This window comes from Gymnoscopelus braueri, assembly GCF_963280865.1.
Source record: "Gymnoscopelus braueri genome assembly, chromosome: 5".
Classification (NCBI taxonomy): Eukaryota; Metazoa; Chordata; class Actinopteri; order Myctophiformes; family Myctophidae; genus Gymnoscopelus; species Gymnoscopelus braueri.
In genome coordinates this window covers 16,528,477-16,545,777 of record NC_137606.1, presented here as the reverse complement: position 1 = coordinate 16,545,777, position 17,301 = coordinate 16,528,477, and the positions used below count along the sequence as shown (strand labels likewise).

The following is a 17,301-nucleotide window of genomic DNA, read 5'->3' as shown; positions in this document are numbered from 1 at the left end:
CACGAAGTTGGGGCAACTTATACAATATGCATTCATTGTAGTGTGTTCAGGCTAAATAGTTACTTTTCATTCAATCAAACACCCTAAAACCCTAAAACTACGTGATCTTGTCGACCTTAATGCTGCAGTCACAATGTTTAAGGCTCATAACCATCTGCTAACATGCTTTATCCATGCAGGAGCTGTTTGAGTCTAGAGAGAGCAGGTATAACCTAAGGGGATTTGGTATTTTTAAGAGGACTAAGACAAGAACCAACAAAAAGGTAGATGTATAAGTGTCAGAAGGGTGAATCTTTGAAACGGCTTGGACAATGAAATAAAAAAGGGTAGATCCATAAATAAGCCATTGGCTTCAGCCTACACCTTTTTGGTCTAAACCATATGATATGACATGATATGAAAGATTTTATGACCAAAATAAACTACTACTACTACTACTAGCCTACTACTAGGAGGGCTGGGTGATATGGACAAATTGACCACATACCTCGATACCGATATTGTGACGATAATAACAATTTATTTTTAAATACAATACATTTATATAAATAAATAAATCTTTTTACATTTTTAAGCATAAAATTGGCCTTAACACCTATGCCATTTCACAATATTACGATATCCAAAATCAAAGACAATATCTAGTCTCATCACGATATTGATATTGATATAATATAGATATATTGCCCAGCCCAACTTGCTAGTTGCTGTGGCCATGGCTTTAGTTGCATGATGTGAGTGTTTTGTGAAACATTAGCTGTGTGGGATCTGCAACCTGCAATCCTGAAAACATATCAACAAGATCTGTTGCTGAGTGGATTTCCCCTACAAGGTCCCGTTACACTTGATCCCAAATTACTTTCCCCTCTCTCTGCTGGCAAAGCAGGGGGGAGAGAGAAATAGAGTAAACGGACTACATCTGCAGATCACAGGTCCTCTGGATTGCTGTAGAATTGCCTTCTCTGCTCTCATAATTATACAGAGATGGAAATGCTGTCTGACTTGGGATTCACAAAACCATTCAAACACTAAAGATTTCTGGATATAGAACTGGTAAAGCAGCAAGTGTACTCTAAAAGGTATGACAACAACCATTATGGGCTGTAGCAATTATTCACACGCACAATTACAATATAACAGTATACTCTATTTGAAAAGATGCACACCAGTGGTAATCATACAAAAATCAAAGATAGAAGATCATATTGGCAACCTGGGTTTCAAATCCCCTGCTTAAATGTTTACTAACAAATGTGTTGTGCATAGAGTTTGTGTAATAAAGATACCACCACTCTGCAGAACGCATTGAGAACTCTGGTGTGCTGTTCATAACTTCCTATCTCAAAACACATGCGTACACATTACATACTGTATGCATGCATTCATGCATGCACACACACATATAGGCCTAATATCCCAATATATTTAAAACCATTCTACAAACTTGCAACAGTGTGCAACACTGTATCAGTGGTGGAAAGTAACAAAGTACATTTACTCAAGTACTGTACTTAAGTACAATCTTTAGGTATTTGTACTTTACTTGAGTATTTCCAATTTCCAATACTTTTACTTCTACTGCATTACATCTCAGAGGCAAATTTTTGTACTTTTACTCCACTACAATAATTTGAAAACTTTAGTTATACTAGAACTTTAGGCCATTTGAAAATAGCCGATCTACAAGCTCACGATGCGTCGCGATGCAACGCATTGTGAGCTTGTAGATCTGCTATTTTCAAATGTTTTCCATTATGAGTACTTTTACTTTCGGTACTTTAAGTACATTTTGATGCCAATACTTTTATACTTTTACTCAAGTACATTTTGAATTCTGGACTTTTACTTGTAACAGAGTATTTCTACATTGCAGTATTGATACTTTTAGTAAAACTTTGAGTATACTTTTCCCACCACTGCACTGTATATCTGAGCACACAGTCCTAAAGTAGTCACATGGTGGTGATGCAACCAAATGTGCCCGTGCGTGATCACATGCCATCTGGACTGATAACCACTTTCACATGCGACTTAAAGCAATCAGACGGGGGAGCATGCAGTCATTCATTATTCCCTGAAATGTGGAGCAGCAGTAGCCTTGTTCATGCGATGGTGGCATTATAAGTCTTTTCAGCCAAGATACTTATATAAGTATATCTTATATACACAACACAACACATACACACAAACATGTAATCTATGCCAAAATAAACTGGGCCTCTCTCTCTCTCTCACCCCCACCCACCCACCCACACACACACACACACACACACACACACACACACACACACACACACACACACACACACACACACACACACACACACACACACACACACACACACACACACACACACACACACACACACACATTGATTGTCTATGATAGTACACAGGAAATACAGTGAAGTGTTTAGGTGCAGTCTTGGTCAAATATTACTCAACTACGAAGATGCTCAGTCAAATTTGTACTTTGAGTTAAAGTGCTGGAGCACTTGCTTTTAAAAATACATTAAGGACGACTTCCCCCATTTTCAACATATCTTCAATTGGTCCTCACTAATGCCATAAATTCACCATCTTTGCTAATGCTCATTATAATATGGTACCATTTCTGTCCACTTGGTCTGTGTCTCAGAGGAAGGCTGTGGACAGTTCAGAATCCCGCCTACCAGTGACATCATCCATGCTAATAGAAACTGCAGGCTTTCTATTCCTGGAAAGTTAGCATTCTAATAGACCTAATGGAAGCCATTATTCTTGGGTTAATAAAATCAACAAAACATAAGAAATTTGAAATCTTGTTTTAAAAAAAAAAACCTGCCTAACAATGACGTTACTGGTAGGCGGGTTTCTGAAGTGTCCACTGCCCTCCTATGAGACACAGAACGAGTAGAAACAAATTGCATGAGTATTAGTGAGGACCAAGTAAATAAAGATAGGTTGAAAATGAGTGAAATCATCCTTTATACAAAAAAACGTTTCAGAAATGTTCAAACATTTGTAAGGGCCAGGGGTCACTTCATTTGCCTGAAAAAAAGGCAATTTGTCTTTGAAAGAAAGTCATAACAAATACAAATACAGATTTTTTAAAAGTTCTTAGTACTCAAGTAAGTTTTTAGTACTTCATTAGCCACCCACTAGTAGCCTTTTTTACCCACAAATCTTTATTTATAACAATCATGACATATTGTCATGATTGTCACAATACAATACAAACACAAACAAAGAAGTTAACAATACAACAATACAATAACATCAGAGCCAGGGGGATGTACTAGAAAACATTAAAGAGTAAACACAAAAGGACAGTTCTTGCAGCTTTCTTATTTTTTGAGTCAAAATTGTTTTAAAGTAGCCTACTGCTTGGCTAGTCCATTATCACAACACCATAGGCACCTCCACTGATCACGTTCAACCCAGATTTGGCACAAACAAGGGGTTGAATTCGTTCTCCTGGCCTGCTATGCAACAAAAATGTGTATTGCCCTACCAAAAGTAGTGAAGGAGTGTAAAACCCTACTCACTCTCAAAACTGCCCTAAAAAAAATACCTCAGGACTTGGCTGCAATTCTAAACTGGCCCCTGTAAAAGTCATAACCTACCCCCCCCCCCCCTCCCGAACTGTTTACTGTACATTTTGTTTTGTTTCTCTTACCTTTAAAATGTTTATATGATGTTCTGCATAGTAGTGTAGGCCTATATCTGTCTGTCATAATGTCTCCATGAATTGAGTAGGCCTACGTGAGGACCCCATTTGAAACAAGCTATGGCTTTTCTGGGCTTTTTCGGTCCTAATTATTTTACCTTGCATTTTGAACTGTACTTCCATGTGCTTTTTTTCCTCTGCAAACTTCTAAATAAAGTATTCAATCTATCAATCAATTCAATCTCAAATACAATGAAAGAAGTTTGGAATGACTAAATTTGGATTCATGTATATGACATTTAGCTAGAATAATGATCAAATGAATTATGAATACCAATTTTTCTTATTGTTAAGTATTATTTTTGAAGCCAACCAGTACATTTTAAAAGTCAGAGTCAACATTATCAACAATATCGAGATAGATACATCCTTCCAAAACGGCGCAAGTATAAAATAGGCATACCTCCAAGGATTATCATCCCTGAATCAGATTCATTACCCAGACCTATAGCCTTGGATCAAGACTATCATATAAGTATTTTATCGAGTCTTATTTTTCCTTTCATATCTACGATAGTCTTGGCCTGCACCCCTCAGTGTGTTTTGCACTTTCACCAGTAAAGCCCGTACTTCTCCGTACATGTGCAAATAATATATTTAAGGTGCTTACACGGTTGCCCCAAATGTTACATTTCCCTTCGAAGCTTTTTTTCAATGTATTAGTCCGTATTTTTCAATAAATACGTGTTTTAATCCCGTCTGTGGCCGAAAGCCACCCCCCCCCCTGCTTACTTCCTCGTGACATTGAGTGTAATTTTTGTTTTCACCGGATGCGCCTCGTCACTACTGCTCATTGAAGAAAACAGGGAACTTCCGACACAGACGGAAATAAAACACTTCTTTATTTTAAAAAAATACGAACTAATACATTGCAAAAAGACTCCAAAGGGTGAGTTAACATTTGGGGCAACCGGTTAAGCAACCTATCTTTTTTTTGGTAAATGTACGGAGAAGTACGGGCTTTACTGGTGAAAGTGCAGGACGCACTGGGGGGTGCAGGCCAAGACTATCGTAGATACGAAAGTAAAATACATCTATGATAGTCTTGATCCAAGGTAGCCATGGTTCACATGACGCTTGTATGGTTTGTATGGCATGAGAAAACGTATGTTTTCTCATGCCAATAAAGCCCTTTGAATTGAATTGTATGGTATGACAGTCATGTTTCAGGGCTAGATCCAAGGCTAATACAGGCCTAATATGATAGAAAATATACTAGTCTTTAATACTTATTTTTTTAATAGCATTATTATAATCAATTATTGGATTTGTGTAGTGTATGGTATTATATTTCATAGGAACTATATCTAATATAACAGGGACACGTCAGCTGAACTAACGGACACATTTCAACGTTGCACATATACACTTCCTACACAGCTTCCTCCTTGGTCCTCTCTGTTGGTTGAGACTGTCTGACTGTCTCTTCTGTTGATGTAAAACAGGTTAAAAACGGGTACCTGCTATTTTCATATCTTTGCTTTGTGTTTGAGATGCAATTCATTCACAGCCGAATGAACGTAAACTCAAGTGACTTTGTTTTCTTGTCGATTCTTTCATTTGTCAACCGTTAGACCTGGCATGTTGCTAGTTTTGCTTTCATCATCACCAGGTATGCATGCATCCATTGATTTAATTTAGGCTACTTTTGTCTGTCTGTCTGTACCCCTCATACCCTTTATGTACCCTGTCTGTACCCCTCATACCCTCAGTTATTGATTCATTGTCGGGTTTTCTTTATTTTGTGTGTGTGTGTGGATTCTTACTTCTTAGAAGTGTTAACCAAGCTATCCCTGGGTGTTTTATTATTGACCTTTTTTATTGAATATTTTATTAGGCATAATGTAAAAACAGCACTAGTACATAATAATAGCATTTTGACTAAAAGGTCCGTACAAAAAAAGTCCTTGCGGTCTTGTTTCCATTGATGTCCTTGTATTCAATTCATAGCAACCATATGTATACCTGCTTGTCGCTCTAGCCTGGCTGGCAGGTGAGCTGAGGTGACAGCCACTTTATTTACTTTATTTATCCTGTCACAACATTGTTAGAACAATGTTGTTTAACTTGTTTGACTTGTCTTGTCCTAGTTGGTTAACCCATTAAGACCTGACTGAGGACCCGATTCTAAAAGATGTCTTCTAAATTCTAACAGTTTTCTGAAAAAAAACGTATGTTGCTATAATATCAGTGGTGCTCAAACTTTTTCATGTCAAGGACCCCTAAATGATATGTATTTGGCCCCCCATCTGAAAATGTTTTGTTCCAGGGACCCCCAGAAGCAAAAATGTTTGCTTTGAAAAATATATATTCAAAAATGTGCACAAATTCCCATGATTTTTCTAAAATAGCAGATCTACAAGCTCATAGCGCGGCACGAAGTGACACGCTATGAGCTTGTATATCTGCTATTTTTTAAATCCTAAGTATAAAATAATGCTTTTTTTTAGCTCAAATCTAAAATTACAGATGCTTTCCCGGTCTTAAGGGGTTAAAAGCTCCAGCTTTAATCGTAATGACAACATATGTGTGATAGTCTAGATATGGTGGTGGTGGTGATGCCAAAATGACCAATCGATGTTGATGTTGGTGCCGGTGGTTGATTCATTGTGTGAATGCCAATCAGTCAAAAGTTTCAGCCTAAGTTTGGTCAGATGCCGTGCTGCACTGCACTGTCTGAACATTATTGCTTTCCTTTCTCGTGCCCTCGCCCATTTCCAGTATTTTGGAGGGCACAGCTGGTTTGATGCCCACTGCTCCGCCATCATGGAGCCAGACTCGGTCACTCACAAAAACGGACGGCAGAGGAAGCCAGTGAGCGCCGGCCCCCAGTCCGAGAATATGAGGGAAGGCTCGGGCTCAGAGGTGGAGGAAGAGGCTGATCTCCTCAGAGGGTCGGACACGGAAAACAGCGGACGTCCCAAAGGGAGGCCGGGGATTCGCGACGAGCTGGGGAACGTTTCACTTCTCCTTTTCCTCTATGTGCTTCAGGGGATTCCCTTGGGATTGGCCGGCAGCATCCCCCTCATCCTGCAGAGTAAGAATGTCAGCTACACGGACCAGGCCTTCTTCAGCTTCGTCTTCTGGCCTTTCAGCCTCAAGCTGCTGTGGGCGCCACTGGTGGATGCACTCTACATTAACAGGATTGGGAGGAGGTAAGTCTAATTTACACTTCACTGGCCGGTGTTGCCGAAAATGTTTTGAAACATGAAAATACCAGTAATTAGGCTGTAGTCGATCCTCTTTGATCCAAAGTGAGCTTTATTTAAATTATCATTTTCTTTGTGCGTAAAAGATACAAGTTGAAATGCACACCTTTTCTTGTCCATTGCATTCTTGTGTGTCCTCCCCATGTCATTTTGTTCACTCTGAGCCCCTGTCTCTCCTTCCCCGTAGGAAGTCATGGCTGATACCTACTCAGTACCTCCTGGGTCTGTTCATGCTCTACCTTTCTCTAAGAGTGGATGCACTGCTGTACAGTGAGGAGGGACGAGGGCCTGATGTGGTCACACTAACTATTGTCTTCTTCATGCTAGCATTCCTGGCAGCTACACAGGTATGAATGCATTCATGTGCTCAGCAGACATACAGCAAGCATAGATTCTGACATTCTGACAGTGTGAGGACGCACATAGTAGACACTAGACAGGAAAGGCAAACTGACGCACACCGAAAGATACACATAGTTTGTGTGGTAGATGGATAAGAAACACAAATTCACATGCTCTATCCCTCTCTCTCTATCTCTTATCTCTCTCTCTCTCTCTCTCTCATTCTCTGCCCCACAGGACATAGCTGTGGATGGCTGGGCCCTGACTATGTTGTCCAGAGAGAACGTGGGCTACGCATCCACGTGCAACTCAGTCGGCCAGACAGCTGGCTACTTCCTGGGAAATGTGCTCTTCTTAGCTCTGGAGTCTGCAGACTTCTGCAACAAATACCTCAGGACAGTCCCCAAGAGCAAAGGCATTGTCACGCTGGCAGGTATGGAGCCATGTCACACTCTGGCTCATCATTTTAACCACTTAAACCCCATATACTTCATCGCCCGGAGTCCCCCAGTTGTCTATGCAGCAAAACTGAAACCTGAAATCCTAATTGGCTCATAAAAAAGGTGTTTATAAAGCTAATTGAACCACAACACAAACCTCGCTGGAAACCTTATTATTTTTTATTTGATCTTTTTGAGTAGCCAATTATTTGTACCCCTTTTTAGTCATTAGACCAATTAATCCTCCCCACACATTTCTGTGTTGCCACTGCTATTGTACCCTACTGGCTCACTTGCCATTGAGGAGACCCACCGGGAGGACATAGTGTCTCCATCCTACTCCTCCCGTTCAACACCCCCCGCTGACAGGTGCCACCCCAGCCTGTAGGAGTCTCTGGTGCAGCTACAAAGATCGTCCCACTTGATTCGGCTTAGTTTAGCAGGAACGATAACGCACACCAAAGGGTTTGGTGAGGTGCTGACCCTTCAGGAACAATCTTAAAAAGGAGGAAAAAGAGTTGCACACTCCGGCTCCATAATGCAGTAGTAGTTTACTTGCAAATAAACTACTGCATACGTCTGGAGCCGGATTGTGCAACTTCTTTTGATTCAGCGTAGTTCCCATATCTTTCTGTGTCTGTGACACTCAACCACATCGTACAGTGGTGGGTGGGTGAAAAGCAAACGCATGCGCATGAGGATGGCGTCACAGCCAGCAAATCCACGCATCTCTACTAACATGATGTTTAAAGAGAGGAATATGTTTTTGTGATCAGACCAATATGTGAAAACTGCTTTTTTTCCCTGCAGAATTCCTGTTCTTTTGGGGAATGGTGTTCCTGGTTTCCACGACGCTGGTGGCCATATTTAAAAAGGAGAGTGCACGTGAACGTGTCCAAGGAAAGAAACGAGTCCCGGAGGAGACACAGAGTGTCACGGAAACTTACAAACTGCTGTTTTCAATCATCAAAATGCCTGCTGTGTTCACCTTCTGTGGCCTGCTTCTCACTGCTAAGGTACCTGACTGCTAGTTTTTAAAGCCAAGCATCTTTTAACCACGTGAAACCTATAGGCAAACATTCGGCAAAATTTTCAGATCTACAAGCTCACAACGAGTTGCGTATTGTGTTATTCAACAGTGCTATTCAACATACAATGAAGAATATAGGATTTAAGTTGGCTTCTTTCATTAGTGAAAAAATAGAGTCCGCTCACTGGAATATTCTCCAAAAGTTGACCCAAGTTTTCTGAAAAACTTCAAATATTTATTCAAAAATTACAAAATTGTATGTTGCTATATACTGTACATAGCAACAACAACCCCAAAAGGGGTTCCCGTCTTGAAAGGTATAGTTACAAATAGGGGGTCCCGCCCTAAATGGTTATGGTTTATTACCACTTTGTATGGTTTCATTACCCTTAGATTTTGTTAACTTTAATTTCACTAGTGTTCTATATCATTGATAATATTCCCCTTTGTCAAACAAATTGAAAACTGTGATTCAGCATGCCTCATGTTCAAACTAGCCTGTTGAAAAAGCTGTTGTAAATGCACAGGTGTTCATTCGCTTGTTTTTCTCATTCCAAAAACAAACAAACAAAACGGTCTTCATGCATTCGCTCAAATTAGTATTGGATTTTAGATACAATGTGTCTGTAAGTCACTGAGAATATACCATACCCAGAAGAAGCTTTATCTAAATGACCCTGTGTAATGGTCATAAACTACTGAAATGTATGTAAATGCATTTTATCTTGTGTATTGTGCATGTGTGCGTGTGCATGCGTATGTCTGCTTTTTTTTCACTCTGCGTGGTTGTTCCAGATTGGTTTCTCTGCAGCGGATGCAGTGACAGGGCTCAAGCTGGTGGAGGCAGGAGTTCCCAAGGAGCAGCTGGCGTTACTGGCAGTACCCATGGTGCCCCTTCAGATCATGTTGCCACTTCTCATCAGCAAATACACGGCAGGGCCTAAACCTCTGGATATCTACTACAGGTCCTTCCCTTTTAGGTAGGAATATGCATGGTCCTTAAGCCCGATTCATATTCGTCGCACGATGATGTCACGCGTCAAAAATAGCTGGCCTACAAGCTTGCATGAGCTTGTAGGTTTGCTATTTTTGGCATGTGACACTGTCGGAGCATAAATTAGGTTCCAGGGTTGTATGGCATCAAGACCTTCTTGTCACATGCTACAGTTGTGAAATATGGGGAAGCAGCTTTTTTAACAAATGAAATGAATGCTTGTGAATGTTTAAGATTTTGACAGTATACAATATGTGACGAATCTTTTTCTTTTTGACAGACTTTATTTCTAGGGAAGGGATTCTACTACAATACTTTCTTAGGAAGCTGTCCAGAAAAACCTTTCCTCTGATGTAAAAGTCACAAAATACTAACGTGAATTAGGAGACTGTACTGAGATTTTGTTTGTTTTGCAATGTAGTGTGCCACCCCTAACATGCATACTGCATAGACGACAGACATGTGTATGTTTGTACATACGTACATGCAAGCATGCAAAAGCAGTCCATGGGATTTAAGTGGTTGCATTTTGGTGGATCTATAGTGAACCTAACTTAGCGTGCAAGATCTGTTTAGTCCAGCCTATGAATAAATAAATAAGATTGAATGCTGTATCACTGGCTGCTGAACTGTGACTGGTGTGTTTATATTTAGAAATTGACTGAGCTGAAAGGGATTTGCTCCAGCGCGTGTTCTCCAAGTGTGTCTACTGTTCTCTGGTGGAATTGAAAACTCACATTTCAGTGTTTATGTATATCGAAGTGGCATGAATGATTGCATTTGGTGTTAATGCAGTGTTCCAGCACTATGTGCACGTGTAGCTGTGTTCTAACAGTGTTCATTACATGTAATGTTCCTGTGCTCTGGTGGCAGGTTGTTGATAGGTCTGGAGTATGCTCTGTTGGTGTATTACACCCCCAGTTTGAAAGAGGAAGGGGGCTTCCCTGTTTACTACTACGCTATAGTACTGCTCAGCTACGCACTGCACCAGGTATGGCTTTTCTCTGTCGCTCTTTCACAAATTGTCTCATCCTTATACTCACCTAGACTAATCTCACCTAATCTCGCCCTCTAGTGGACAAAGCTTTTGGTAGACTTGTGTGACCACTGCCTTTTCTTTTTTTTTGAACAAAGACGTTTATTTGCTTTTCTGCAGAGAAATTTCACATTGTACAATTATTTGTAAGCAAATAAACTAAAATAAAAACACACAAAGACAAAAAGAAAAAGACAAAACAGAAAAACACCACAGAAAAGAAAAACAAACAGGACAATTCGGCAGACATACTAAGTAACAGATTAAATCAGATTTAAATATTTACATATCAGGACATTCACTTGGAGATCAAATATAACTAGTTACAACACAAAAATTATCATGACACATACACGGTAACATAGGCTTTCATATAGGCAGATTGAAGTACCGGTACCCTATAACTGGGGCCCACTTTTTTAGAAACGCATCATACTTCATCTGGAGCTTGGCAGTAATCTTTTCCATAGTATACATTTTCAATATCCTCTCATGCCACTGGCTGGTCGTAGGTGGTAAAGGTCTCAGCCAGGATAGGGTAATCATTTTTCTCGCAATCAACAAAAGAATATGTAGGATATAAACCTTCTGTATGTCCACCAGCCCCTCCGGAACCACTCCAATAATATATATTTTTGGGTCTAATGGTAAATCTATTTTAAGAATAGCACAGACTTCCGTGCGTATTCCCTTCCAGTAACTCTCCAGTTTAGGGCAATCCCAGAACACATGGGTATGGTCCCCAATCTGCTTGCAGTCCCTCCAACATAATTCTGTTGTATTTACATCAAATTTGGAAACCATGAGGGGAGTTCTGAAATAGACCACTGCCTTTTCACTAGAAGACCTAATAGCAATTATTATCTGTTTCTAATTTACATTCAGTTCAAAGCATAAAGCCGGGGTCGGTCGTACCGGTTTGCCCCCATGGCCCTGGATTTATTTGAAAGTACCGGTATTTAATATGAATACGTTTTTTATCTGAACGATTTTTTTTCCCTTGCTTTGACTACCAGGTGGCGCTATACGGCATGTATGTTTCCAGCATGGCCTTCAACGCTCAAGTGAGTGACCCGCTGATTGGGGGGACGTACATGACCTTGTTGAACACGGTCACCAACCTGGGAGGAAACTGGCCGTCCACGGTGGCCCTGTGGTTGGTGGACCCCCTCACCTCCAAGGAATGCCAGGGGGCCGTCGGACAGACCTGTGTTTCCCCAGAGAACGCAGCGGTGAGTGAGTGAACGAGGCAAAGAGATTTGAGAGAATACGTGAGATTGAGAGAGAGGTTGTGGGGATTGTGTGTGTTTGCGATGGCATTTACGGTATGAATATAATTTCTATAAATGTTCAGATAAATGTGAATCGTTGCTGTCGGGTGGAGACCTTGTATGTCCAAAACCGTTACTTTTCAGGAAACGGAACAAAGAACCTGTGTCGTGATCTGGATACAATGTAGTTATTATTTAGTCATAAGCTCCTGTTAATACTTTTCACTGGTTAAATATTCATAAATACCCACAGACAGACTTAACCATGCACTTTCAACCTGACGTCCCTATTTTGGGCATGTCGTTCTGGCCGTAAATGATCAAACCTTTTCAGAACGTTTCAAAAATAGCAAAAAGAGCCGATATAAAAGATCATAGCGCATCGTGACATGTTGAGCTTTTAGATCGGCTACTTTTGCATATCACTGTCATATGATGAAGAATAAAATGGGGCATTCATTCATGAAAAAAAAAAAGGAATACAAATAAATATGGAGCTATGCAACAATATCATATTTACACAAAGACAATATATCGACTTCTCTTCCCTTCTCTTCCCTCACCACCCCACTTCATCCTTCAGCTGTGCGTGAAGGAGGGCGGCGCATGCGTGACGGTGTTGGACGGGTACTACATAGAGTCGGTGGTTTGTTTTGTGATTGGCTTGGCCTGGTGGCTGTGGCTGGGGAAGAAAATGAGGCGGCTCCAGGACCAGAGCCCCGCAGCGTGGAGGTGCAAAGCCATCCACTGACCATTCTCTTTCAGTGGAGAAAAAAAAACAGACTCTTAATGGTGCACCTATGCATATCCCACCCCACACAAAGCTGCTCCTGTTGTCGTCCAGTTCTGCCTGGCTCCCTCCCTGCGTTCCACCTCTAGTTGTTACCGTGGAAAAAGCTCTCATTTTGTTCATAGACCCCTCCGTTCCCTCGCTCCCTCTGTGGAGGTGAAAGGACGGCTACATGTTACTCTTCAGTCTCACTCCTAACTGTGTCCCCCTGGAAAAAACAAGGACTCATTCAGGCTAGCAAGTCACTTGTACGTTAGACAATGAATACTGGAAACTGAAGCTTTTGTGTCCTTTTAGAACATTCTATGCTGCTTGAAATGGATAAACCAAACCAGACCTGGGTCAGATAGTATTTGCAATTCATGCTTACTTTGTTTTAATTGGCCCGTTGGAATTATAATGATCCGGATAATTATTTTAAGGTCAGTATAGTATTTAGTAGTAATTATTTTAAGGTCGGTATAGAGTTTAGTATTTGGACAATTCATCTGAAATGCCCTGTAGTAAATTCCACTGCAAACAGGTTGAAAACAAACACCAAGTATTATTTGCAGGTACCATTTGATCCAGGTTAAAATTGAGGGTTAAAATGTTGTTGTTTTTTTGGTGCCTTGTTCTACCTTCAAAAGGCGTTAGTCCTTTGTTCACCTTTTTGTAGTTCAATAGCCCAGGTTTGTAGGGAGACTACTTGTGTAAACATGTCATTAATAACAATTTGGTGGATCACTCAAAATAATTCATAGCGAATGTTTAATTTTAATACTGTTACCCCCATCTGCATTATCAGCAATTGGTAAAATGTTTACCTTTTGAGTAATTCACCAAATATTCACTTATTAATAAATACAATAAAAAATAACCTGATTATTGTTGTAATTCAACTGCTATTGCTCACGGAAAACAGATTTTCAAGTGGAAAAACTTGCCCGTTATACATTTTACTGTAATCCAATTCATGTACTCCCTATTCCTCAAAATGGCGATATTGTACAGTGCAGCTATTAACCATCAAACTAGGATTCATTATTAATAGGTGACATTCAGATTAGGGCCTTTCTGGATTCATGGTTCATTTACTCATGACTAATAGAATACTACAACATACTCATATTCAGTGATTGATTGTATTTAGAAGTTATTTTTTATTTTATTTTACTATGGCAGCAATACACTGGTCAGGCTCTAGTTTATATATAGTTTTTATGGTAGTGGTAAATGGGGTGTTTGTGTTTCTCAAGCTTGTCAGAATTGTAACGTCTATCACTGGCTGTCTCATTACTTATATAAGTACCACAATTCACACTACTCCAGCCAAATGTTGGTTAATCTTAACTCTCCCATTGACTTAACCTGGCATCTTTTGGTGGACGAATATCAAAGACAGAACCATTTCATGATCACAGTATTGTATATAAGAGTGAAAATGGCAGTATTTACTCTAAAACCAGCATCGAGAAGCCAGCTGTTGTGTGAAAGGGAAGTGTTTTATAGTAATACAGAACCACACTTTATGTTGCAAGGATGAATGATGGTGAAGGGTTCTGGATGGAAATTGACGTGATGATAGAGAAAACACTAGGTCATTATTATACTGTTTTATGGCAACGTGTCTGTGGTTTTATGTAGAGCCCGACCGATACATTGTTCTGGCCGATATAGCGGCCATTATTTGTCCGGCAGTTATGCAGCCGATGGGTCCCGATTTGTAACTACTTTCCACCTTTCTGGCCCTATGTTTTGTCATTCTTGGTGAACATGTTAAAAACGCTCCCACAAAATTTCAACATGTAATTGTAAATGGATACATGTAGATCGTCTATTTTAAAACGTTTTTGAATAGGGTTTAAATGTTTACGCTTTTCAAATAGATTTTTGACAAAATATCAGTCAGAATTGGTGATCGGTGTGCTAGGACTCTCCGGGATCGGCATCAAATCGGTCGGGCTCTAGTTGCATGATGCCTTTTATGCTTACCACAGGTCCAGGGTCAGGTTTTATTATTATAAATATCTTTCTTCGTACAGATTCATGTACAATGAGTAGACACTTACCTTCATACCAATCAATTTGATTTGAATAAAATCTGGAGTATCTGACTCAATTTAATTTATGACGGACTTCGCCAGTTACATGCCAATAGCCTTTCTATTATTGAGATGTACTGTATGTATATTTATGAATTTATTTTGTTGTTCACAAATATGATTGTGGTGGGTTGTAATTTTAGTGTCAATTTGTTTGGGTGTTGCCGTTTACCTGTAATTTGTTTAGTGGCTTGAGTCAGAAATGGATTCAGAATTATTTTGTTCTTTGAACACGTAAGCACAGGGTAACAGTAAGATGATGTAAATTGTAAAAATGAATACAAATGAACTTTTATATTTACAAGATGCAGTATGGAGTAGATTTGAAACAAATCCTATATGTAATAAAAAAGTTATGCACTTGCCTTCTGTATGCGAAAACAGTTTTATTTGACTTACAGCTGCAACTTTTTTTTGTGAATAAAACCTTTTATTCATTGTTAGATTGGTAGGTGTTAGGTAGGGTAAGTGATATTCCTTTAAAAAATAAAAGTGTTAAATAACTTAGTGTTTGTTCAGTAACGGAGGTCTCCCCGTCTCTCCAGCTCTTAAATAAAGAGAAATGCAGGATAAACAAGTGCAATTGGAAGTGATGACACAAAGAAATGAGCAGACAAAATTGGAACTGGAACAATATAAAATTGAAGCTAATAAATGGGCACTCTCTCCTGATTGGTTGAAAATGTGCAACCCACCTGAAAAATACATTTTCTGTTTATTAACCTACCTGTAATACAATGTAAGTACCACAACTGCGATGGAAGGAGGTGGTCTCCCTGCTCTTCTAGTGGGAAATTTAGATCCTGTGGGCGGGTATGGCCACTACTGGTTGACAAGAGGTACTGCATGAAGCCCAGTGCGTAATGCATCCCTCCCCTGCTCAAACAGGCTTTCTGTCTTACCTTAGCACTAGAAATGTCAGTGGAAGGAAACCAGGGTTTGAGAGTTATAGGACATAAATCTTACATTTCCACTTGAGCTGATAATGCAAGAGTCAGAGACATGAAGATGCTGTATACTACTCCAGTGGTTCCCAAACGTTTTAGATCGAGACCCAAAAGAGAAACAAAATATATCATGGATATTTTCCTATTTAATAGTGAAAATAGCCGATCTACAAGCTCACGTGTCGCATCAGTTGTGAGCTTATAGATCAGCTATTTTCAATTTCTGAGTCTGACAATAGTTTAAAAAAAAGAATTTTATCTTTTGAAAAAGAAAGAAAATAGTAGGAAACGGGATACTTATCCCATAGAAATATGTCTGCGATCCAAAAATGGGCCCTGACCCACTGTTTGGTAAACAGTGGTACTAGGTACAGTGTACTACTCCAACAGTTCTGATCAGCACAGGAAATATTGCTTGGTTCTGTTTTGGCAGTGGGCTATTATCTCTCCCGTGGCCTTCTCTCCCTAGAGGTGGGATTGCGGCCAGGTCAATTTTCACACTTAATCTCCAGTTTGAACTCACTCCAGAGCTCGGATGGGATCTGTAAACCCACCACCCATAAGAAAAGTGACAAAGACATGCCACATTCAACTCCGCCACTCCACAGTCTCCTGGGCATCCTCAAGGGGAGGGGGAGGAGCACCTGCTGAGATCAGCCTGAGGTTTCATGTAGTGCAGTGGTCTCAGCACACTGGTGTGCTGTGAGACAGGTTATGGTGTGCAATCCTCCTATAATTTGCCAATGCTCTGTAGTGGTAGGTAGGTAGGTAGGTAGGGTGGTGAGGCCAAAATTGTTCTGCCCGGTTCTCCTCAATGGCTGGAGCAATTGATCTGAATTTGCACACAGCCATTGACCATTACCATGTGCCACCTAACAGCGAAGCCCGTTTTTTTGATTTCCCCAACTGTCAGCTGTTTATTTGTGTTTTTGTGTAAAAGAATGTCGCCATGGTTACGGGGCTGCCTAGCTGTGGGATAGCCCCGTGAGCTATGGGACGAACTGCCTCCCGGGTTGCCAGATCATGTGCGCATATCCCCCCACGGCTGCGTTGACCGGGTATGGACTAGTATATATAAATATACAGAGAGTTGTGACTTATTTAGTAATTTACTACATCAGTACTTTGTGCACACCTATTTTCCAAACCAGAGGCAAATTCTACACCCTAAAACGGTATTTTAACGACTTTCAATCTGCTGTCCCTATTTGGACATTATTATAGGTGATTTGACATTTCTTATTAATTTCCCCCCCCGCATATCCCATGGTGAATGTCACGAACGTAACATGCCCATATATGGCCTGGACTCCATATTTTGGCATGCCTTACACAGAAGTCCATATATGGGCACAAAAGGGACACAGTCAAACAGAAGTACAACGGGTATTGCTAAAACGGGTGGGGCATGCATTCCCAACTTGCTTCGTCCCCGACTTGCGTGGTCCC

At 40.3% G+C, this 17,301-nt stretch overlaps 1 protein-coding gene across 3 annotated transcripts; it reads left to right on the top strand.

Annotated features, from left to right (window-relative positions):
• The first annotated feature begins 917 nt into the window (after positions 1 to 917).
• slc33a1 (solute carrier family 33 member 1) lies at positions 918 to 15,270 on the top strand. Of its 3 annotated transcripts, none has more exons than XM_080428870.1 (9): positions 918 to 1,079; positions 6,431 to 6,864; positions 7,106 to 7,265; positions 7,498 to 7,693; positions 8,511 to 8,716; positions 9,526 to 9,710; positions 10,598 to 10,715; positions 11,777 to 11,992; positions 12,615 to 15,270. In XM_080428870.1, exons 2-9 carry the CDS (start codon positions 6,476 to 6,478, stop codon positions 12,780 to 12,782), a joined length of 1,638 nt encoding a protein of 545 aa, XP_080284996.1. In that variant the 5' UTR covers positions 918 to 1,079; positions 6,431 to 6,475; the 3' UTR covers positions 12,783 to 15,270. The 3 variants fall into 3 exon arrangements, with proteins under 3 accessions (XP_080284996.1, XP_080284995.1, XP_080284994.1); XM_080428869.1 differs by lacking the exon at positions 918 to 1,079 and adding an exon at positions 5,085 to 5,165; XM_080428868.1 differs by lacking the exon at positions 918 to 1,079 and adding an exon at positions 5,103 to 5,321.
• The last annotated feature ends 2,031 nt before the right edge of the window (positions 15,271 to 17,301 follow it).

What these genes read in the sequence shown, in the direction of transcription:
- slc33a1 (XM_080428870.1), top strand. Translation starts at nt 6,476, where the DNA reads ATGGAGCCAGACTCGGTCACTCACAAAAACGGACGGCAGAGGAAGCCA. An exon ending in ATTAACAGGATTGGGAGGAG is followed by an intron (nt 6,865 to 7,105) that starts GTAAGTCTAATT and finishes CCTTCCCCGTAG; the next exon opens with GAAGTCATGGCTGATACCTA. An exon ending in AGGCATTGTCACGCTGGCAG is followed by an intron (nt 7,694 to 8,510) that starts GTATGGAGCCAT and finishes TTTTCCCTGCAG; the next exon opens with AATTCCTGTTCTTTTGGGGA.